The 19,705-nt window shown below is 40.9% G+C and overlaps 1 protein-coding gene across 1 annotated transcript in view; it reads right to left on the bottom strand.

Annotated features, from left to right (window-relative positions):
• The window catches only part of LOC132833749 (ephrin type-B receptor 2), a 336,527-nt gene that overhangs the window by 110,923 nt on the left and 205,899 nt on the right, over positions 1-19,705 (bottom strand). Inside the window, exons 6-7 of the mRNA XM_060852277.1 lie at positions 16,480-16,604; positions 12,365-12,527 (exon numbers count right to left, since the gene is read on the bottom strand). Coding sequence (XP_060708260.1) covers positions 12,365-12,527; positions 16,480-16,604 — 288 coding nt within the window. The remainder of the gene's footprint in view (positions 1-12,364; positions 12,528-16,479; positions 16,605-19,705) is intronic.

Below are 19,705 nucleotides of genomic sequence, written 5' to 3' on the forward strand. Positions count from 1 at the left end.
CCCTTCACAAAGCCTTGCTGACTCTCTTGAATCAAACTATATTTTTCCAAATAGTCATAAATCCTGTCTCTCAGAATCCTTTCCAGTACCTTGCTACCACAGGCATAAGACTGACTGGTCTATAATTCCCAGGGATTTCCCTATTCCCTTTCTTGAACAGAGGAATAACATTAGCCTCTCTGCAATCATCTGGTTCTACTCCAGTGGTGAGTGAGGATGCAATGATCATCACCAGAGGCACAGCAATCTCGTTCCTTGCTTCCTGTAGTAACCTTGGATGTGTTTGATCTGGCCCTGGGGGCTAATCTATCTGATGCATTTGGTGACCATAGGTTATCATATCATCAAAATTATTCTCAATGATTTTAATCTCTCATCCTTCAAAGCTCTACTACAGATATATCCTGGGTCACCCAGTCAATGATCCACAAATGCATAAAATGGGTGATTGATGAATTTTTTTTTGCAAGGGCCAGCAATTAATTCAAATTTGTCTGCAATGAACAAATGGATGCTCAGCTTTTGAACCTGCCTGGTTCGACAATACCCCTAGAGCAGTTCAAAGTATTTGTTAGTCACAGAATTTCAGTGTTCATCTGGTGTGAAAACATATCTTTATGCAGATATGGGTCAAATTGTCAGGAAGCTACCATCAAGCTTGTGCCCTCTGCCTTGTATTTATGGGTGGCGTGCTGGCTTAATACTTAGCATTGCAGCCTCACGGCACCAGGGATCCAAACTTGATTCCAGCCTTTGTTAGAGTTTGTATGTTCTGTCTGAAGTTTGCATGTTCTCCCTAGATCTGCATGGGATTCCTCCAGGTGCTCTGGTTGCTCTCAAAGTCCAAAGAAGTGCAGGTTAGGTGGATTAGCCACCATAGTAAATATGGGGTCATGGGAATAGGGTCAGGGCTAGGGTGGGAAGCTCTTTGGAGGGGGAATGTGGACTCGATAGGCTGAATGCCTCTTTCCGCAAGGCAGGGATTCTATTTTCTGTGGCATTCTATGTTCCATTTCAGACTTCAATCAGACGTCAGAGATGGCTGCTACAAAGCAAGAGGCAACCAGTTTCAAACTGGGCTTAAGTCCTGTCAGAAACCTGACAAACAGTCGAACAGCCAACTACAACCAGAATGTGTGGTGGGTGAGAAATGGGTTCGCAGACGACACAATGCTTGACCAGATGATGACAGTGAGGAAGAAGGTTTTAGATTGCAGGGATTGGTCAGATGGGAAATTCAGTGACAGATGGAATTTAATCCCAGTAAGTGTGAACTGGAGAAACGGGAGTCTGGAATGCACTGACTGGGAAGGTAGTAGATGCAGGAAACCCACAACCTTTAAAAAGTATTCTGATGAGCACTTGAAATGTCATAACATTTAAGGGTATGAACCAAGGGCTGGAACGTGGGTTTAGTGTAGATAGATCAGCACAGATTTGATGGGGCAAAGGGAGCTTCTGTATTGTATGGTTCAGTGACACAATTTGTGATTGAACAGGCAGTCAGTTTACAGAAGAGATGGTCTGCAGCCTCGAAAGGTTGGAGGTGCTCTTTATTGCTCACCAACCAGGATTTCCAGAATGATTAGAGGTTGCTGTTATCAAAACAGCTTTGAATATAATAAGACCACATGTATAAGAACAGAATTAAGCCACCCGACCCGTAAAGTCTGCACCACCATTTGATCATGGTTAATATACGTTTCTCAATCTCATTCTTCTACCTTCTCCCCGTAACCTTTGATGTCCTTACTTGAGTGACTGAGGACGATTCTGAGAGAAGTCAGCTCAGTCACCACAACTGAGAAGAGGATCATGGACTTAAGCGTGGCTGCTCAGGAATCCAGGTTGCAGTTTGAGTGAGTAGTGCCTGGAGAGAGTTAATGTACTTTTGTTTTGTAGTTGCAGCCTGCTAGGAAATAGCATGGGAGTGACAGAAGTGATTTTGTTGACATGTTGTTAAGGCTAATGTAATCAGCTCGTATTGTTATCTGTAGTTGATAATGTTGAAAATGGAAGGAGAGTATTCTTCTGTAATCAGGGACACTTCCTGTGTCCATGGTGAGTATCTATGCAGGAAGTGTGTTCAGCTGCAGCTCCTGATTTGTTATATGGCATAGCTGGTGCTGCAGATGGACTCACTCTGGAGTATCAGTGCAGCACTCAAGGATAGCATATTTAGCAAGCTGGTCGCACCACCAGTAAGGATTACACAGTCTAAGACGACTTGGGTGACCACAAGGAAAATGAGTAAGACGGACCGGCAGTCCCCTGTGGCCATTCCCCTCTCAAGCAGATACACTATTGTGAATACTGTTGAGGGTGATGGATTCTCAGAGGAAAGCAGCAGCAGCAGCAGACAGGTCAGTAGCACCACAATTGGCACTGTTGTCCAACAGGGAGTATCAAAGAGGAGGTAAGTAGCAGTATAGACAATAGACAATAGGTGCAGGAGTAGGCCATTCTGCCCTTCGAGCCTGCACCAACATTCAATATGATCATGGCTGATCATCCTTTATCAGTATCCTGTTCCTGCCTTATTTCCATAACCCTTGATTCCATAAACCTTGAGAGCTCTATCCAACTCTTTCTTAAATGAATCCAGAGACTGAACTTCCACTGCCTTCTGGGGCACACAGCCACCACTTTCTGGGTGAAGAGGTTTCTCCTCATCTCTGTCCTAAGTGGTCTACCTCATATTTTTAAGCTGTGTCCTCTGGCTCGGCACTCACCCATCAGCGGAAACATGTTTCCTGCTGCCAGAGGGTCCAATCCTTTAATTATCTTATATGTCTCAATCAGATTCCCTCTCAGTCTTCTAAACTCAAGGGTATAAAAGCCCAGTCGCTCCAGTCTTTCAGTGTAAGGTAATCTCGCCATTCCAGGAATTGACCTGGTGAACGTATGCTGCACTCCCTCAATAGCCAGAATGTCTTTCCTTCAATTTGGAGACCAGAACTGCACACAGTACTCCAGGTTCTGTACAGCTGCAGAAGAACCTCTTTGCTTCTATACTCAGTCCCTCTTGTTATGAAGGCCAGCATGCTATTAGCCTTCTTCACTACCTGCTGTACCTGCATGCTTACCTTCATTGACTGGTGTACAAGAACACCCAGATCTCTCTGTACTGCCCCTTTACCTAAATTGATTCCATTTAGGTAGTAATCTGCCTTGCTGTTCTTGCCACCAAGATGGATAACCATACATTTATCCACATTAAACTGCATCTGCCATGCGTCTGACCACTCACCTAATTTGTCCAGGTCACCCTGTAATCTTCTAACATCCTCATCACATTTCACCCCGCCACCCAGCTTAGAATCATCAGCAAATTTGCTAATGTTATGGCTAATACAATCTTCTATATCATTAACATATATTCTAAAAAGCTGCGGTCCCAGTACTGATCCCTGCGGTATCCCACTGGTCACTGCCTGCCATTCCGAAATGGAATCATTTATCACTACTCTTTGTTTCCTATCAGCCAACCAAATTTCAATCCAAGTTATTACTTTGCCCCAAATGCCATGCACCCCTAATTTTGCTCACTGACCTCCTACGTGGTACTTTATCAAAAGCTTTCTGAAAGTCCAGATACACTACATCTACTGGATCTCCCTCATCCATCTTCAGAGTTACATCCTCAAAAAATTCCAGAAGATTAGTCAAGCATGTTTTCCCCTTCATAAATCCATGCTGACTCTGACCTATCCTGTTACTACTATCCAGATGTGTCATAATTTCATCCTTTATAATAGACTCCAGCATTTTTCCCACCACTGAGGTCAGACTAACTGGTCTATACTTTCCTGTTTTCTCTCTCCCACCTTTCTTAAAAAGTGGTACAACATTAGCCACCCTCCAATCAGCAGGAAATCCCGAATCTATTGAACTCTGGAAAATAATCACCAACGCATCCACGATTTCTCAAGCCACCTCCTTCAGTACCCTGGGATATAGACCATCAGGCCCAGGGGACTTATCAACCTTCCTAACAGTCTCTCTAACACCAATTCCTGGCAAATATAAATTCCCTTATGTTCAAGTCCTTCAGCCACTGTTACCTCAGGGAGATTGCTTGTGTCTTCCCCAGTGAACACAGATCTGAAGTACCAATTTAATTCTTCTGCCATTTCTTTGTTCCCCGTAATATATTCCCCTGTTTCTGTCTTCAAGGGCCCAATTTTAGTCTTAACCTTTTTTTGCCTTGCACATACCTAAAAAAACTTTTACTATCCTCCTTTATATTATTGGCCAGTTTACCTTCGTACCTCATTTTTTCTCTGCATATTTCCTTCTTAGTAATCCTCTGTTGTTCTTTAAAAGCTCCCCAGTCCTCCGTTTTCCCACATATCTTTGCTATGTTTTACTTTTTCTCTTTTAACTTTATATGTTTCTTAACTTCCCTTGTCAGCCACGGCCGCCCATGCTTCCTCCTAGGATCTTTCTTCCTTTTTGGAATGAACTGATCCTGTAACTTCTGCATTATACACAGAAATATCCGCCATTGTTCCTGCACTGTCATCCCTGCCAAGGTATTGTACCACTGAACTTTGGCCAACTTCTCCCTCATAGCTCCATAGTTCCCTTTATTCAACAGAAATATTGTCACTTCCGATTGTACTCTCTCCCTCTCAAATTGCAGATTGAAGCTAATTAGTGATCGGGGACTGTATAGTTAGAGACAGATAAATATTTCTGTGGCTGCGAGTGAGTTTTCAGGATATTGTATTGTCTTCCTAGTGCCAAGGTTAAGGACGTCTCTGAGCAAGCACAGGATATTCTGAAGGGGGAGAGTGAGCCGCCATATTGGTTGTGGTTCATATGACATAGGCAGAAAGAAAGATGAGGTCCTACAATAGGGCTTCAGGAAGGTCGGTATGAAGTTGAAAAAGTAAGATTTAGGAAACTGAACACAGGCAGAGCCCTTGAAAATGTAAGGAAAGCAGGAAAGAACTGAAATAAGGATTCAGAAGGTCTAAAAGCAGCCATGAAATGTCTTTGGAAAATAGGATGAAGGAAAATCTCAAGTTTTTCTCCACATATATAAGGAGCAATAGGTTAGCTGGAGAAAGGGTAAGACCAATCAATGACAAAGGAGGGATTTTATGCACAGAGCTACATTAATTGGGTAAGAGATCCTTAACGAATACCTTACATTGGTAGTCACAAAGGAGGAGGACATAGTGGATGGTAAGTCTTGGGAGCAGTACGTTGAGATAGTAGGAAACATCAATATAAAGAAGAAGCTGAAGCTTTTTGAGCATCGAATAATTGATGAGGGCAGGGAATTTCGATATGGACTTTAGCAAGTATTTTTGACAAGGTCCCTCATGGCAGGCTGTTAGAAAAGATGTGGTCACATGGAATCCACAATGAGCTGGTAAAATGGATACACAACTGGCTTAGTCAGAGAAGACAGAGAGTAGTGGCGGAAGAGTGTTTTTCACATTGGAAATACGTGACCAGTGGTGTTCTGCATGGATCAGTGCTGGGACCTCAATTGTAATATATATACGATTTGAAGGAGAATATAGGTGGCCTGATGAGTAAGTTTGTGAATGACACAAAAATTGGGGAAGCTGCGGAGAGAGCGGAGGATTGCCAGATGATACACCAGGATATAGAGAGGCTTGAGACTTGGGCAGAGAAATGGCAGAGGAGTTTAATCTGGAAAATGCCAGGCGATGCATCTTGGGAGATATAATGCAGGAGGAAAGTATACCACAAACGGATGAACCATGAGTAGCATTGACATACAGAGGGATCTAGGTGTAGAGATCCACAGTTCCCTGAAAGTGGCAACACAAGTAGACAGTAATCAAGAAGGCATTTGGCATGCTTGCCTTCATCAGGCAGGGCACAGACTAGAAATATTGGCAAGTCATACTGCAGCTATGTAGAACTTTAGTTCAGCACATTTGGAATATTCTGTACAGTTCTGGTCACTACACAGGTTGACTTAGGAGAGGATACAGAAATGGTTTACCCGGAACTTGCCTAATCTCTTGCTATGATGAGAGATTAAATAAACTTGGTTTGTTTTACCTTGAATGTCAAAGGCTGAGGAGTGATCAAGGAGTTTATAAAGTTATGAGAGGCATGAGCAGAACGGATATCTGGAGTCTTTTTCGCAAGGCAGAAAGACCAATTACTGGGAGACAGAGGTTTAAATAAAAGAAGGTAAGTTTAAAGAAATATGAGAGGTGGATTTTTCTCACAGACAGAAAAGTGCCTGGAATGTGATGATATGGGATTAGAATACTAGATTGGTAGCAACCTTGACTCAATAACTATATCCAGGAAACATTAAGCATATACCAACAAATCAGGTCAGATCCTCATGAAGATGAAATTGCATCCAAAGGAGGACGCAAGAAGTTACAAAGCTTGAAAGGATGGTTAAATTAGCTGCGTACTGAGTTTAAAACCCAACTAATGCCGTTCATGATGTGTTGGAGCTCAAAGGATGTAACAGTGCAAGTGAGGAGGTTCAGTGGACAGATAAAACATATAATAAAATAAATGGAGGCTGAGGGGTGACTTTTATTTAAGATTAGATTAGATTACTGACAGTGTGAAAACAGGCCCTTCGGCCCGCCGAAGCGCAACACACCCAGATCCATTCCCCTACATTCACCCCTTTACCTAACAGTACGGGCAATTTAGCATGGCCAGTTCACCTGACCTGCACATTTTTGGGCGGTGGGAGGAAACCGGAGCACCCGGAGGAAACCCACACAGACACAGGGAGAATGTGCAAACTCCACACAGTCAGACAATCACCTGAGGTGGGAATTGAACCCCGGTCTCTGGCACTGTGAGGCAGCAGTGCTAACCACTGTGCCACCATGACTTGAAAGAGGTTTATAAAAATATGATGGGTATAGATAGGGTGAATAGACAAGGTCTATTCCCAAGGATTCACTTGATCTATTCTGTCTATACCTGACATATGCTTCCTGCTTTTTCTTAACCAAACCCACAATTTCTCTTGTCATCCAGTATTCCCTATATCTACCATCCATTCCTTTCACCCTGACTGGAATATACTGTCTCTTCTCTCTCGTTAGCCCATTTCTGAAAGCTTTCCATTTTCCAGCCATCCCTTTACCTGCAAATATCTGCCCCAATCAGCTTTTGAAAGTTCTTGCCTAATACCATCAAAATTTGCCTTTTTCCAATTTAGAACTTGAACTTTTAGATCTGGTCTATCTTCTTCCATCACTGTTTTAAAACTAATGGAATTATGGTCACTGGCCCCAAAGTGCTCCCCCAGTGACTCCTCAGTCACCTGCTCTGCCTTATTTCCCAAGAATAGGTCGAGTTTTGCACCTTCTCTAGTAGGTACATCCACATACTGAATCAGAAAATTTTCTTCGACATGCTTAACAAATTCCTCTCCATCTAAACCCTTAACACTCTGGCAGTCCCAGTCTATGAGAGTTTCATAGGGACAAAGCAGAGAACAAGGTCCCTATGAAAGTTAAAATCCCCTACCATAACCACCCTAGTATTCTAACAGATAATTGAGATCTGCTTACAACTCTGTTTCTCAGTTTCCCTCTGACTATTAGGGGGGGTCTATAAAACAATCTCAATAAGGGGATCACCTCTTTCTTATTTCTCCGTTCCATCCAAATTACTTCCCTGGATGAATTTCTGGGAATATCCTCCCTCAGTACAGCTGTAATACTATTCCTTATCAAAAACACCACCACCCCTCCTCTCTTGTCTCTCTTTCTGTCCTTCCTGTAGCATTTGTATCTTGGAACATTAAGCTGCCAGTCATTTCCATTCCTGAGCTAGGTTTCTGTAATTGCTATGATACCCCAGTCCCATGTTTCTAACCATGCACTGAGTTCCCTGTTAAGTCTCTTGCAGTGAAATAAATGCAGTTTAATTTATCAGTCCAACCTTGTTCTCTGCTTTGTCCCTGCCTGCTCTGTTTGGCTCACTTTTTTATCAACTGTACCAGTCTCAGATTGATCTCTTTCCTCGCTATTTCCCTGGGTCCCACCTCCCCACACCACCTACCCCCCACACCCCCACCTTCCTAGTTAAATCCTCCTGAAGAGCTTTAGCAAATCTCCCTGCCAGTATATTAGTCCTCTTCCATTTCAGATGCAATCCGTCCTTCTTGTACAGGTCACTTTTACCACAGAAGAGATTCCAATGATCCAAAAATTTGAACCCTTCTCCCATACACCAGCTCCTCAGCTTCATCTACTCTATCCTCCTGTTCCTACCCTCACTAGCTCGCAGCACTGGGAGAAATCGAGATATTACTAATCGTTGAACGTCTTTTTAAATTCCTGCTTAACCCTCTGTATGCTCCCTTCACTATCTCAACCTTTTCCCTTCCTATGTCATTTGTTCTAATGTGGATAATGACCTTCTGCTGGGCTGTCTCCCCCTTGAGAACATTCTGCACCCTCTCTGAATCATTCTTGATCCTGTCACCAGGGAAGCAACACATTATTCTGAATTTCCGCTGCTGGCCACACAAACCTCTGTCTGTGCCTCGGACTAAACATTTCCCTTACAAAGTTGATCTCTTGGAACCCGACATACCCCTCATTACATTAGAGCCAGTCTCGATACCAGAAACTTGGCTGTTTGTGCTACATTCCTCTGAGAATCCATCACCCCCTACATTTTCCAAAACAGCATACTTGCTTGAAATGGGGATAGCCACAGAAGGCTCCTGCACTAACTGCGTATCTCTCTTTCCTTTCCTGGAGTTAACTCATCTATGTGACTATATATGCGACATTTCTCCCTTCCCGTAAATGCCATCCATCACCCCTCCTTGCTGTTGCAAATTCCTCATTTCCTCTTAACTGTCGCTCCAACCTTTCCATTTGACCTGATCGGATTCGCAAACAACGGATTATATTACAGGTACAATCCTCAGTAACATGTAAACTCTCTCTAAACTCCCACATCTGCCAAGTATCACTCTACTAAGGGCCATTTTTGCTTCTTCCAATCTGCAGACCCCGAACATAGCCCCATCTTACTCCTCTACAAAATACTGCTCCAGACTAACTTGATACTTATGGCTTATATTTTTAGATTTAATCAATCAAGAGACATATCTCAATAAATGAACCTCCCAGCTCAGTGAGCAAACCTACATCCAGAACCTTAACCTGAGCTACAAATCTTCTCAAAACTCGCTAACACCTATGGGCGCAATATGCCCGAAAATGGGAAACCAATTCCATCTGATAGAACGCCACTCGCGAAGAGCTGTACTTCCTGCACGAATACCTCAGGAAACCGGTACTACCTAAGTGTCTTAAGTACAAATCTCCTCTGAACACCGCACTAGCCAAAGGAATAGCAGAGCAAAACGGCCACTGAATGCTTCGAGAAATGATTAATGATGCCTACAACTGACTCCGTAAATACAACTTTGACGTCAAAAATCTTTACTCACTCATGCAACAGACCATGAATGGACAGACAGTACAACAAGCCATAGATATTAGACAGCGACAAACACAGAAAATCAAAGAACTAGATCAGCAGAAAAACTAGACATACTTACACAAAGTAAAAACTCTGACAACGCAGAAGCATAAATAAAAAACTTGTCTGTCCGACCCTTAACAGAAACTGAAAAAGCAGTCTTAGGAAGAGGATTAAATTACAACTTCCAGGATGCAGACAAGAAAGATTTCTTAGCAGCATTAGAAACAACACTGCAAATCAAGCAACTCACAGAAGAAACCCAGCAAACCATTATACAGGCAGTCGTACCAACATTAAGCAGAAAAAAGGAAGGAAACACACTCAATACACAAGAAATGAAAGCACTGGAAAGCCTAAAAAAACATTGTTATCCTACCTGCAGGCAAAGGACATTTGAAGTCATTTTAAATCAGAGAGACTACACTGAGAAAGTATACGTACTACTTGCAGATACCAACACCTACCAACAAGTGGCGATAGACCCAACCCCACAACTAGAGAACTGAATCACATCCCAACTTTCAGAAATCGACTTCCAAAAAAATGACACCAGGTGGATCCAACACACCTTGAGTCTACAGATTACCCAAAATTCACAAAACAGGAGCCCCCCTCATAGTCTCGCTACCTGGAACACCAACTTACAGATTGGCCAAGGATCTACACCAAAGACTAAAACAGTAACTAGAAGACTCCATCCAAGAATTCCTGAAGTCATCAAAGCCACCAAGAGAGAAGAGGATGAAATAATGGTCTCCTTTGATGTAACAGCCATATTCACATCTATCAACATCAACCTGGCCAAGGAAATACTGACTGCATTATTAGAAGACCCAAACACCACCAACATCATCAGTAAGGACATTATCATCAAGCTAGTGGACCTATACATTACACCCACTTCATCTTCAACAACAAAACCTACAGATAAACAATGGAACACCATGGGATCTCCATGTTTGAAATACCCAATACAAACAACAAACAAAACTAATGTCATCTACAAAATACCTTGCAAGAACTGTAACAAATACTACATTGGACAAACAGGCAGAAAACTAGCCACCAGTATACATGAACATCAACTAGCCACAAAAAGACATGACTCACTAGTATCCTTACATATGGATGAGGAACGATACCACTTCGACTGGGACAACACATCCGCCCTAGGACAAGCCACACAGAGACACACATGAGAATTCCTAGAAACGTGGCATTCCAACCGGAACTCTACCAACAAACATATTAATTTGGATCCCATTTACCACCTCCTGAGAAAAAGAACAGGAAATGACTTCATCATAGGAAGTGATGTTACCACAGGAAATGACATCATCAACCCAATTGAACCCAAACACATAAATAGAAAGCAAGCTATACCACCAGTGCTTCATCTGAAGCTCACTTAAGATGTTACCTAGTATGGTGGTGAAACATCTAAAAACTAACCTTCCAGTTCAGCAAGCAAACCTACATCCAGAGCTGAGCTACGAGTCTTCTCAAAACTCGCTAAGATGTCAATAAAACATATAATCTAGAAAGAACTCACTCTATTCACTACTGCAGACTCCCAAGGCCACACTTAAGACTTATCTGTCTCTGTGCTGTGCCCTCGTCCAAGATCAGTTGTGAATTTTCCTATTTGTTAATTTTCCGAGATGCACTCCGATGTTCAGCGATACGCGAATTCAAACAGCAAAGGCAGTAATTGCGCAGGTTCACTGCTGTATCAGTGAGCAATGTAGGTTTCTTTCTCTCTCTCTCTCTCTCTGTCCTGCACTGACCTGACCATGTGCTGCCTTTGTCTGCCCCTCTCCCTTTTAAAAGTGCTGCTGTTTTGTCTTTTCTTTATCCAAAATTCCAAAACAATGCAACAACATATAAAACAGTAATTGCAGTTCCTGGAATTCAAGGAAACCACCTCCGACACCTAAAATATCTTTAAAAAGGAGCAACCTGTTACAGTTAGAAATTTTTTCTGTCCTCCATCTTAGATTACCCAGTCAGAAAATATAAAACAAAATTCTCTTTGATCTATTTTGTAAAGTCCTTCTCTCACTGTCAAAAATATTACTATTCATTACCTTGGCTGATTGTGGTGGTCTTTTTTTAACAGAACCAAGCTTCTGTAGTTTAAAGACTTCCTTTAAAGACCTCCTTTTGGTTACACACAATCATTCTATAAAGTTTGGACGTGGAGCTGCCATAATAGAATGAAAACTCAATGGAATCCATTTCACATTCAACTAATGATGGTTCTTTTGTCCGTGCTTAAACAAAAAGACAAATCTGCTGGTGTGCTATAGTTGTTTGCTTATGTCCCATCCTTAAACAAAAGGATGTTTGAATTACCCAGATGGCTGACAGTGTCCATATAAAAAATAAAAAGTGAAAATGCTGTAGAAACTCAGCAGGTCTGGCATCATCTGTGGAGAAAGAAATGGAGTTAACATTTCAATTCAACATGAATCTTCTTCAGTATTCAGTTCTGAATTTCCCAATCTGTTCTCAGATGAGTAGTGACTGAAAATTCAGAAACCAAATTCCTTGTGATGATGGTACTCTGTGACCGACATTCCTATAATGTTAAATGTGAAAAATATGGCTCACAATCAAGACAATCAAGTTAATGTACTTCTTAACAATCGCTCCAAATCCATCATGATCTAAAATAGAGCACGGCTGTCCCTAACTAGACACTTTTGTACATAAAAGAAAAAAATGCATTGAAGTCATATCGAATGATGATGCCAGGACTATATGCAGTGATGGCATTGAAAACTAAACATTTAGAAAATATTCATTTCAAGGTAACTTGGTTTTGAATTCATGAATAGAACCCACTTGGTATCTTTTTTTCATTTTGTGCGTGCCTATTTACCTTCTGTCATTGTCTGAAAATACATCTTCCCACTGTATTGGCCAAAACCGGCCACTGTCCGTGCTCGCACTTGGAAAACATAGATGGTGCCAGCGCGGAGGCTGCGGATGGTGGCTGTGTTTGTCTGGCTCTTCACAGTTGAAGAATTGTGCTCACTTTGATCCTACACACACAAGACAAGGAAACAAGTACTTCTCAGTTTGGCACTTGGTAATAAAACATTTATGAGGATTCTCATGATCCTATCCTTATTTCTACTGTAATTTAAAAAATAATGCACTGGAGTTAAAATAGAAAGCCTCCAAAGATCCTGCTATGCAGATTGAGCCTCCCAGTATTACTCTAAGGTCGCACTGCCTCACAGTCTGTTCCAAAAAATTATTATTGGGAACAGTAGGATTAATTAATTTCAAATTAATGAATAAAACAAATTAATTAAAATACAATAAAGTTAACAGAGCAGATGATGTGTTGCAACTGCAGGATTTGGATAATCCTGGGCACCAGGTAAAACAGGTCTCTGCTAAACATTTGTGGTTCAAGAATTTCGACTCAATATCTATAAACTGAAGGACAAAGTGCAGATACTGTGATGCATCAGGAAATGGGAAAGTTACCTTAACTTTTTTTCCAAATGGTGGTCACAAATAAGGTCTTTTGATTTGGTTAGGACAGGACAGCGAAAGAGATATGAAGATGGGGGGAGGGCAAGGCGGATTGTAATAGTGCTAGTGGATAATATAGCCGGGGGATCGACACTTCTCTGCAATAAAGTGAGAGAGTCAGGAAGGCTATGTTGCCCACCTAGTGTCAGGTTTCAGGACACCTGTTCAGTGCTAGATAGACCTTGCAATGGAAAGAGGAATATTCTGTCATCATGACCCATGTAGTTACTAATGACAAAGGAGGTCAGACAATGAGATTTTGCATAGTCAGTTTGAGGTGGTAGCACCAAATTAACAACAAAACTCACCTGAAAGGTGCTGGATTCTTAATTTGAATCACAAGAATATGGGTAGAAAAGAAACTAAATTAGAAACACAGAAAAAATGAGCAGTAGACTCTTTGTGTCTCCTCTACCATTTATGATTGGTGTCAAACTCAGTACTCTGTACCTGCTTTCTCTCCATACACTTTGATTCCTTTAACCATGAGAACTACATCTAAGGAAACTGAATGCATAGCTTAAAGATTGGTGTGGGTGAAATGTTATGACACAGGGGATAGCAAGCCAAACTAAATCAGCTTCACAAACTCTGCATTTCCAACACAGTGAATTTAAAACATTCAATGACAATCAAACTTGCTCAATTGCTCAATTGTTACAAACCAGACCTTATAAATAACTTGAACACTAAGTTTACAAAACAAATAGAAGTTAACAATTTAGTATTGAGAATGTAATTTTAGCAGAATGCAGATCTAGGCAATGTCTACAATAAAAATCCAATCCTCTTTGAATATAAGCCCCTTACTCTCACACTGACAGACTATGGACTTGCACTCAATGGACTCTTACCTTTGCTATCAGTCTCCCATTTTGGACTTTATCAAAAGCCTTGCTGTGGTCCAAGTAGACTACATTAAAGTTATTATTAGACTCCTATTGTTTCCTGATGAAGGGCTTATGCTCGAAACGTCGAATTCTCTATTCCTGAGATGCTGCCTAACCTGCTGTGCTTTGACCAGCAACACATTTGCAGCTGTGATCTCCAGCATCTGCAGACCTCATTTTTTACTCCTATTGCTAGGCCTCAGTATAACTTTGTAACGTGGCTGAACTGTTAACTGCCCAAATCTCTAAATCAATATTGCAAAACCTTGTTAAAAAGCATAAAAATGAAACAATATTCAAGACTTCTTAGCTCCATAACTCCAGGCTGCCAAGTGAATCTCTTAGAATAACTAGCAATGTCACCCATTCCTTACTACACAGAATATAAAAATGAAAAATTAAAGCTAATTGCTATTGACAATGAAAATAAATTAGTGCAATCTATTAGTTGATTCTGAGGAATGGCTACTGGATGACATAGGACCTGAATATTTAAATGTACAGAAGAGTTAGGAAGGGCAGGAACCAAAGAAAAGGCAAAGGGATTGTTCTATTAATTAATGATGATGTTAGCATAAGAGAAGCTTAAGAAACCAGATTGTAGAAATAGCTTGGGTGGTGAAAAGAAATTATAAAAGCAAGGATTCATAACATGACTGAATTTTACATTTAAAGGAGAGGAATAGTCCAAGGCTAACAGTTTAAATTTAAATGAGAACCATTATGACGACACAAAAACGGAACGTGGCTAAAATGAATTTCAAATTATATTACAGGATAGATAAATAGAGATATAATGAGTGTGGTGCTGGAAAAGCACATGTGGTCAGGCAGGATCCAAGGAACAGGAAAATCAATGTTTTAGGCAAAAGGCCTTCATCAGGAATTCCTGATGAAGGGCTTTTTCCCGAAATGTCGATTTTCCTGCTCCTCGGATACTGCCTGGCCTGCTGTGCTTTTTCAGCACCACACTCTCAACTTTAATCTCCAGCATCTGTGGTCCTCACTTTTGCAGAATAGACATTTAATGGTAGGCATTTAAAGTGATATTTCAGAATACAGAATAGATTCAGTCCAACAGAAAGTCAATATCCCAGGAGGATCCAACATCCATCGTGTCATAAATATGGCATCAAACTTAAAGAAAATGCATATAATTGCATAAATGTAGGTAGTGGGTCAGAATATTTGATCGAATTGAAAATGAGCAGTGATGAGTGAAAGACCATAAGACCATAAGACATAGGAGTGGAAGTAAGGCCATTCGGCCCATTGAGTCCACACTGCCATTCAATCATGGCTGATGGGCATTTCAACTCCACTTACCAGCATTCTCCCCGTAGCCCTTTAGCCCTAAGGTTGACATGGAGGGGAAAATTTAAAAAATGAGAAATCTAACTAAAAATGAAAATGTATTTTAAGAATTTGTATAGATATTTAAAAAGGGAAAATGTTAACAACATAAACAGTGGTCTTATAGAATGTGAGTTTATAGTGGAATCAATAGTGGCATATTAACAGATGGACAATGAACTGGACAGGTATTTTATGTCAGTGTTTGCTATTGAGGATACAAGCAACATCCGATAAGTATCTGTAAATTAGCATATGGAAGGGAGGAAGGAACCCATGAAAACTACAATTGGGGGAAAAGTGGGAATGAGCAAATTACCAGAGCTGCAAGCTAACAGGCCCCAGGTCCCGATGGAATTCATCCTAGGGTCTTAAAAGCAGTGGCTAATGAGATAGTTGATGAGCTGGTTCTAATTTCCTAAAATTCTGTAGTTTCAACGAAAATTCCATGAGATTGGAAAATAACATACATAATTCCTTTATTTAAAAAGGGAGGGAGACAGAAAGCAGAAAATTACAGCCAAGTTAATTTGCCATTTTTGTGAAAGGAACTCATGTTTAACTGATGTACTGGAGTTCTGAGATGAAGCAACATGCGCAATGGATAAAGGGAACTAATGGATATATTGCGCCTTGATTTTCAGAAGGCATTTAATGAGATGTCAGACGAAAATAAAAGCTCCCGGTGTAAGGGTTAATACATTGACATGGATTGAAGATTGGCCAGCGAATAGGAAGCAGAGATTAGGCATAAATGTGAATTTTGTAGTTGGCAGAACATAGCAAATGTTTTGCCATAAAGATTAGAGCTGGGGCCTCACCCGTTTACATGTTTGACAAACGAATCGGATGAAAGGACCCAAGGTATGGTTGCCATATTTGGTGATGGCATACTGATAGGTTGCAAAGTTAACTTTGAGGGGATGTCGGCCTGTTACAAAGGGATATAGATAGTTTAAGAAAGTGGCCAAATATCTGAAAATTAGAACATGATATGGGAACACGTGAAACTGCCCATTTTGGCAGAATAAATGAAAAAGAAATGCATAGAAATAATTGTTTACTGGAGTGTACTGGACTGGGTCTTGATTGCACCACTTTCTAACTCAGAGGAGATATGATCAACTGAGCACAATTGACACATAGCTTAAATTCAACTCTCTGAAGAATTTTCATTTCAACTTTGTGTCAATTCTAGAATGCATACCTTTTCATAATACTGGAGTTCATAGTCCAGGATCACTCCATTGGGCTGGTCAGGCTGAGACCAGGATAGTGTAACACTGTCCACTGTACGACTCACTTGGTGTATAAATGACACTGTAGATGGAGCTGTAACAGAAAGTAGAGAGCTGATCAATCAACCTAAAGACTGAACCATCCTGATCACACCTGAACACACAGCAACAGACATATATGCACACATTCTAACACACTTAATCATGCACACACATTCTCTTGCAGGCTGGCACACATACACTGTCATATATCGACACGTACACACACAGACACACAAAGTTATGCATTAATTTGGTCACAAAAATGGATGGCAGTTAAAATAGCACTTTAACAATGGAACTCATTTTTATGGTGCACACATTCTTGGAGCCTGTCTCCAAAATGAGATTCAATTAAATTGAATGGTTCTAATTTGCTTTTAATAGCATTGTTATTAACTAGTATTTTCTCTGTACACAAGCATCCATGACAGCTCAATTGTTTTAGTAATGGAAATTTGAGGATTTTTTTGCACTACGTTCTTGGAAATGTAGTTGCTGTCAATTTTTCACAATTTTCATTTTGATCATAAGTTAGTCACAGGGAAAATGTAATAAAAAATAATGCAGATACTGGGAATCTGAAATAAAAACAAAACTCTGAGGAAATAATTTTCAATTACAAAATGTCAATATACTAATTTTCTCTCCACAGATTCTCTCCAAATGTGAGTTTGTTTTTAGAATTTCTTTCATAGTTATAACTGGTTGATTAGATAAGATTCCCTACAGTGTGGAAACAGGCCCTTCGGCCCAAAATGGCCACATGCCCTTCGAAGAGTAACCCACCTAGACCAATTTCCCTCTGACTAATGCACCTAACCTATGGGCAATTTAGCATGGCCAATTCACCTGACCTGCACATCTTTGGGCTGTGGGAGGAAACTGGTGCACCCCGAGGAAACCCACACAGACACAGGGAGAATGTGTAAACTCTACACAAACGGTCATCCAAGGCTGGAATCAAACCTGGGACTGCGGTACTTTGAGGCAGCAGTGCTAACCACTGAGCCACTGTGCTGCCCTATGGTGGTCTTCATTCTTTTCTAGAAGTAACATTTCATTGCACATAAAAGGAATCAGATAAAGGGAAGTCATCTTTTACATCAAAACATTGGTTGATAATATTAGGCCTTAATCAATATCATTCCTATTTTCATGTTTTCATGGGTTAGTGATGTCATTTGTTGCACATGTCTAATCACATCTTGAAAAGTGGTAATCACCCACCTTCTTGAACTATTGCATTGACTGAATATTATTTTACAGGACAAACAATGGAATCCATACACTGACCTTGGATTGCACAACAGATTTTATTCAGTGATAAAGATGACATTGACTCAACTGAAGATTATTTTGCTTTAAATTTGGCCGTTAGTGGCACAGAGGTGTTTACAGCAGATCTTGCAGAAAGCTAGTGACAAAGATGCAGAGTTCTCTGTCATGGGTTTCCCCTTTCCTGAGGGCAGTCTGAATCCAGCACAAGTAAATCTAGAAATCCACTCACAGCTGTTATCAAGCGTGGTAAGCAACTAAACATACTGAAGAATTCACACAGTCAGCAAACTAGTAAGTAAAATGCACCGAATATCCATGTATTAAAATATTACAGAAGTCGTACCATAATGGAAGAATTTGATATTAAAAATAAACTAAGTTAAAACTTCCAGACTAGAATGCAGTGGTTATTACTTAGTATGCCAATAAAATGTTTCATTTCATTTGCAAGCAATAATCTGGGTTGTTTGGTATTGGAACTGGTCCTCCTGGGAGCAGATGTGGCGGAGGCGAAGGAATTGGGAATATGGGATGGCGTTTTTACAGGGGGCAGGGTGGGAGGAGGTGTAATCTAGGTAACTGTGGGAGTCGGTCGGTTTATAGTAAATGTCCCTGTTGAGTCAGTCGCCCGAGATAGAAATGAAGGGAAGGGAGGAGTCTGAGACGGTCCAGGTAAATTTGAGGTTGGGGTGGAAGGTGTTAGTAAAGTGGATGAACTGTTCAACCTCCATGTGATTTCTAGAAAATTGCCATACGAGACAACTTCAACATAGCATCCTACAAGAGTAGGAATAATTGAGAGAAGAGTTTGAATTTCTATGTGTCACTGTAAATGAGAGGCCAATAGAATTTTTCACACGGGACCACAGTGAATTCAAAGATTAAAGAGTGTGGAACCACAGGAGATGGGTAAGATTCTAAACAAATATTTTGCACTGGTATTTACTGTGGAGAAAGATATGGAAGCTAGGGAACTTGGGAAATAAATAGTAATGTCTTGAAAACAGTTCACATTACAGAAGAGGAGCTGCTACATAAAGGTAGTTAAATCCCCAGGACCTGACCAAGTGTATCCCAGGATATTGTGGGAAGCAAAGGATGAAATTGTAGGGCCACTAGCAGAGATAATTTACAGCCACATGAGGTACCGGAAGACTGGAGGGTGGCTAATGTTGTGTCTTTAATTAAGAAAGGCTGCAAGAAAAAGTCCAGGAACTATACGTTGGTTAGTCTGATGTCATTGGTGGGTACGTTGTTGGAGAGAATTCTGAGAGACAGCATTTACTTGCATTTGGTGAAGCAAGGACTGATGAGGGATAATCAGCATGACTTTGTGCAATTTAAATTGTGTCTCACAAACTTGGCATGAGATTTTTTGAGGATGTGATCAAGATTGATGAGGGCAGAGTGGTAGACGTTGTCTATATGGACCTTAGCAAGGTCTTTGACAAGGTTCTGCATGGTAGACTGGTTAGTAAGATTAGATCACATGGGATCCAGGGAGAGCCAGCCAATTGAACACAAATTGGTTTGATGGTAGGAGTCAGGGTGTGGTAGTAGAGGTTTGTTTTTGGACTGTAGGCCTGTGACAGGCTGTGTTCTACAGGGATGAGTGCTGGGTGCACTGTTTTTGTAATTTCTATAAATGATTTGGGTGTGAACATAGGAAGAATGGTATGTAAGTTTTCAGATAACACCAAAATTGGTTGTAAAATGGATGTGAGGAGGTTATCTAAATGTACAATGGATCTTGATCAGCTGGGCCAATAGGCCAAGGAGTGGCACATGGAGTTTAATTTAGATAAATGCGAGGGGTGACATTTTGGTAAGAACAAACCCGGGCAGACTTACACAGTATGGTAGAGCCCTGGGAAG

Source organism: Hemiscyllium ocellatum, chromosome 37, assembly GCF_020745735.1.
Source record: "Hemiscyllium ocellatum isolate sHemOce1 chromosome 37, sHemOce1.pat.X.cur, whole genome shotgun sequence".
Lineage (NCBI taxonomy): Eukaryota > Metazoa > Chordata > Chondrichthyes > Orectolobiformes > Hemiscylliidae > Hemiscyllium > Hemiscyllium ocellatum.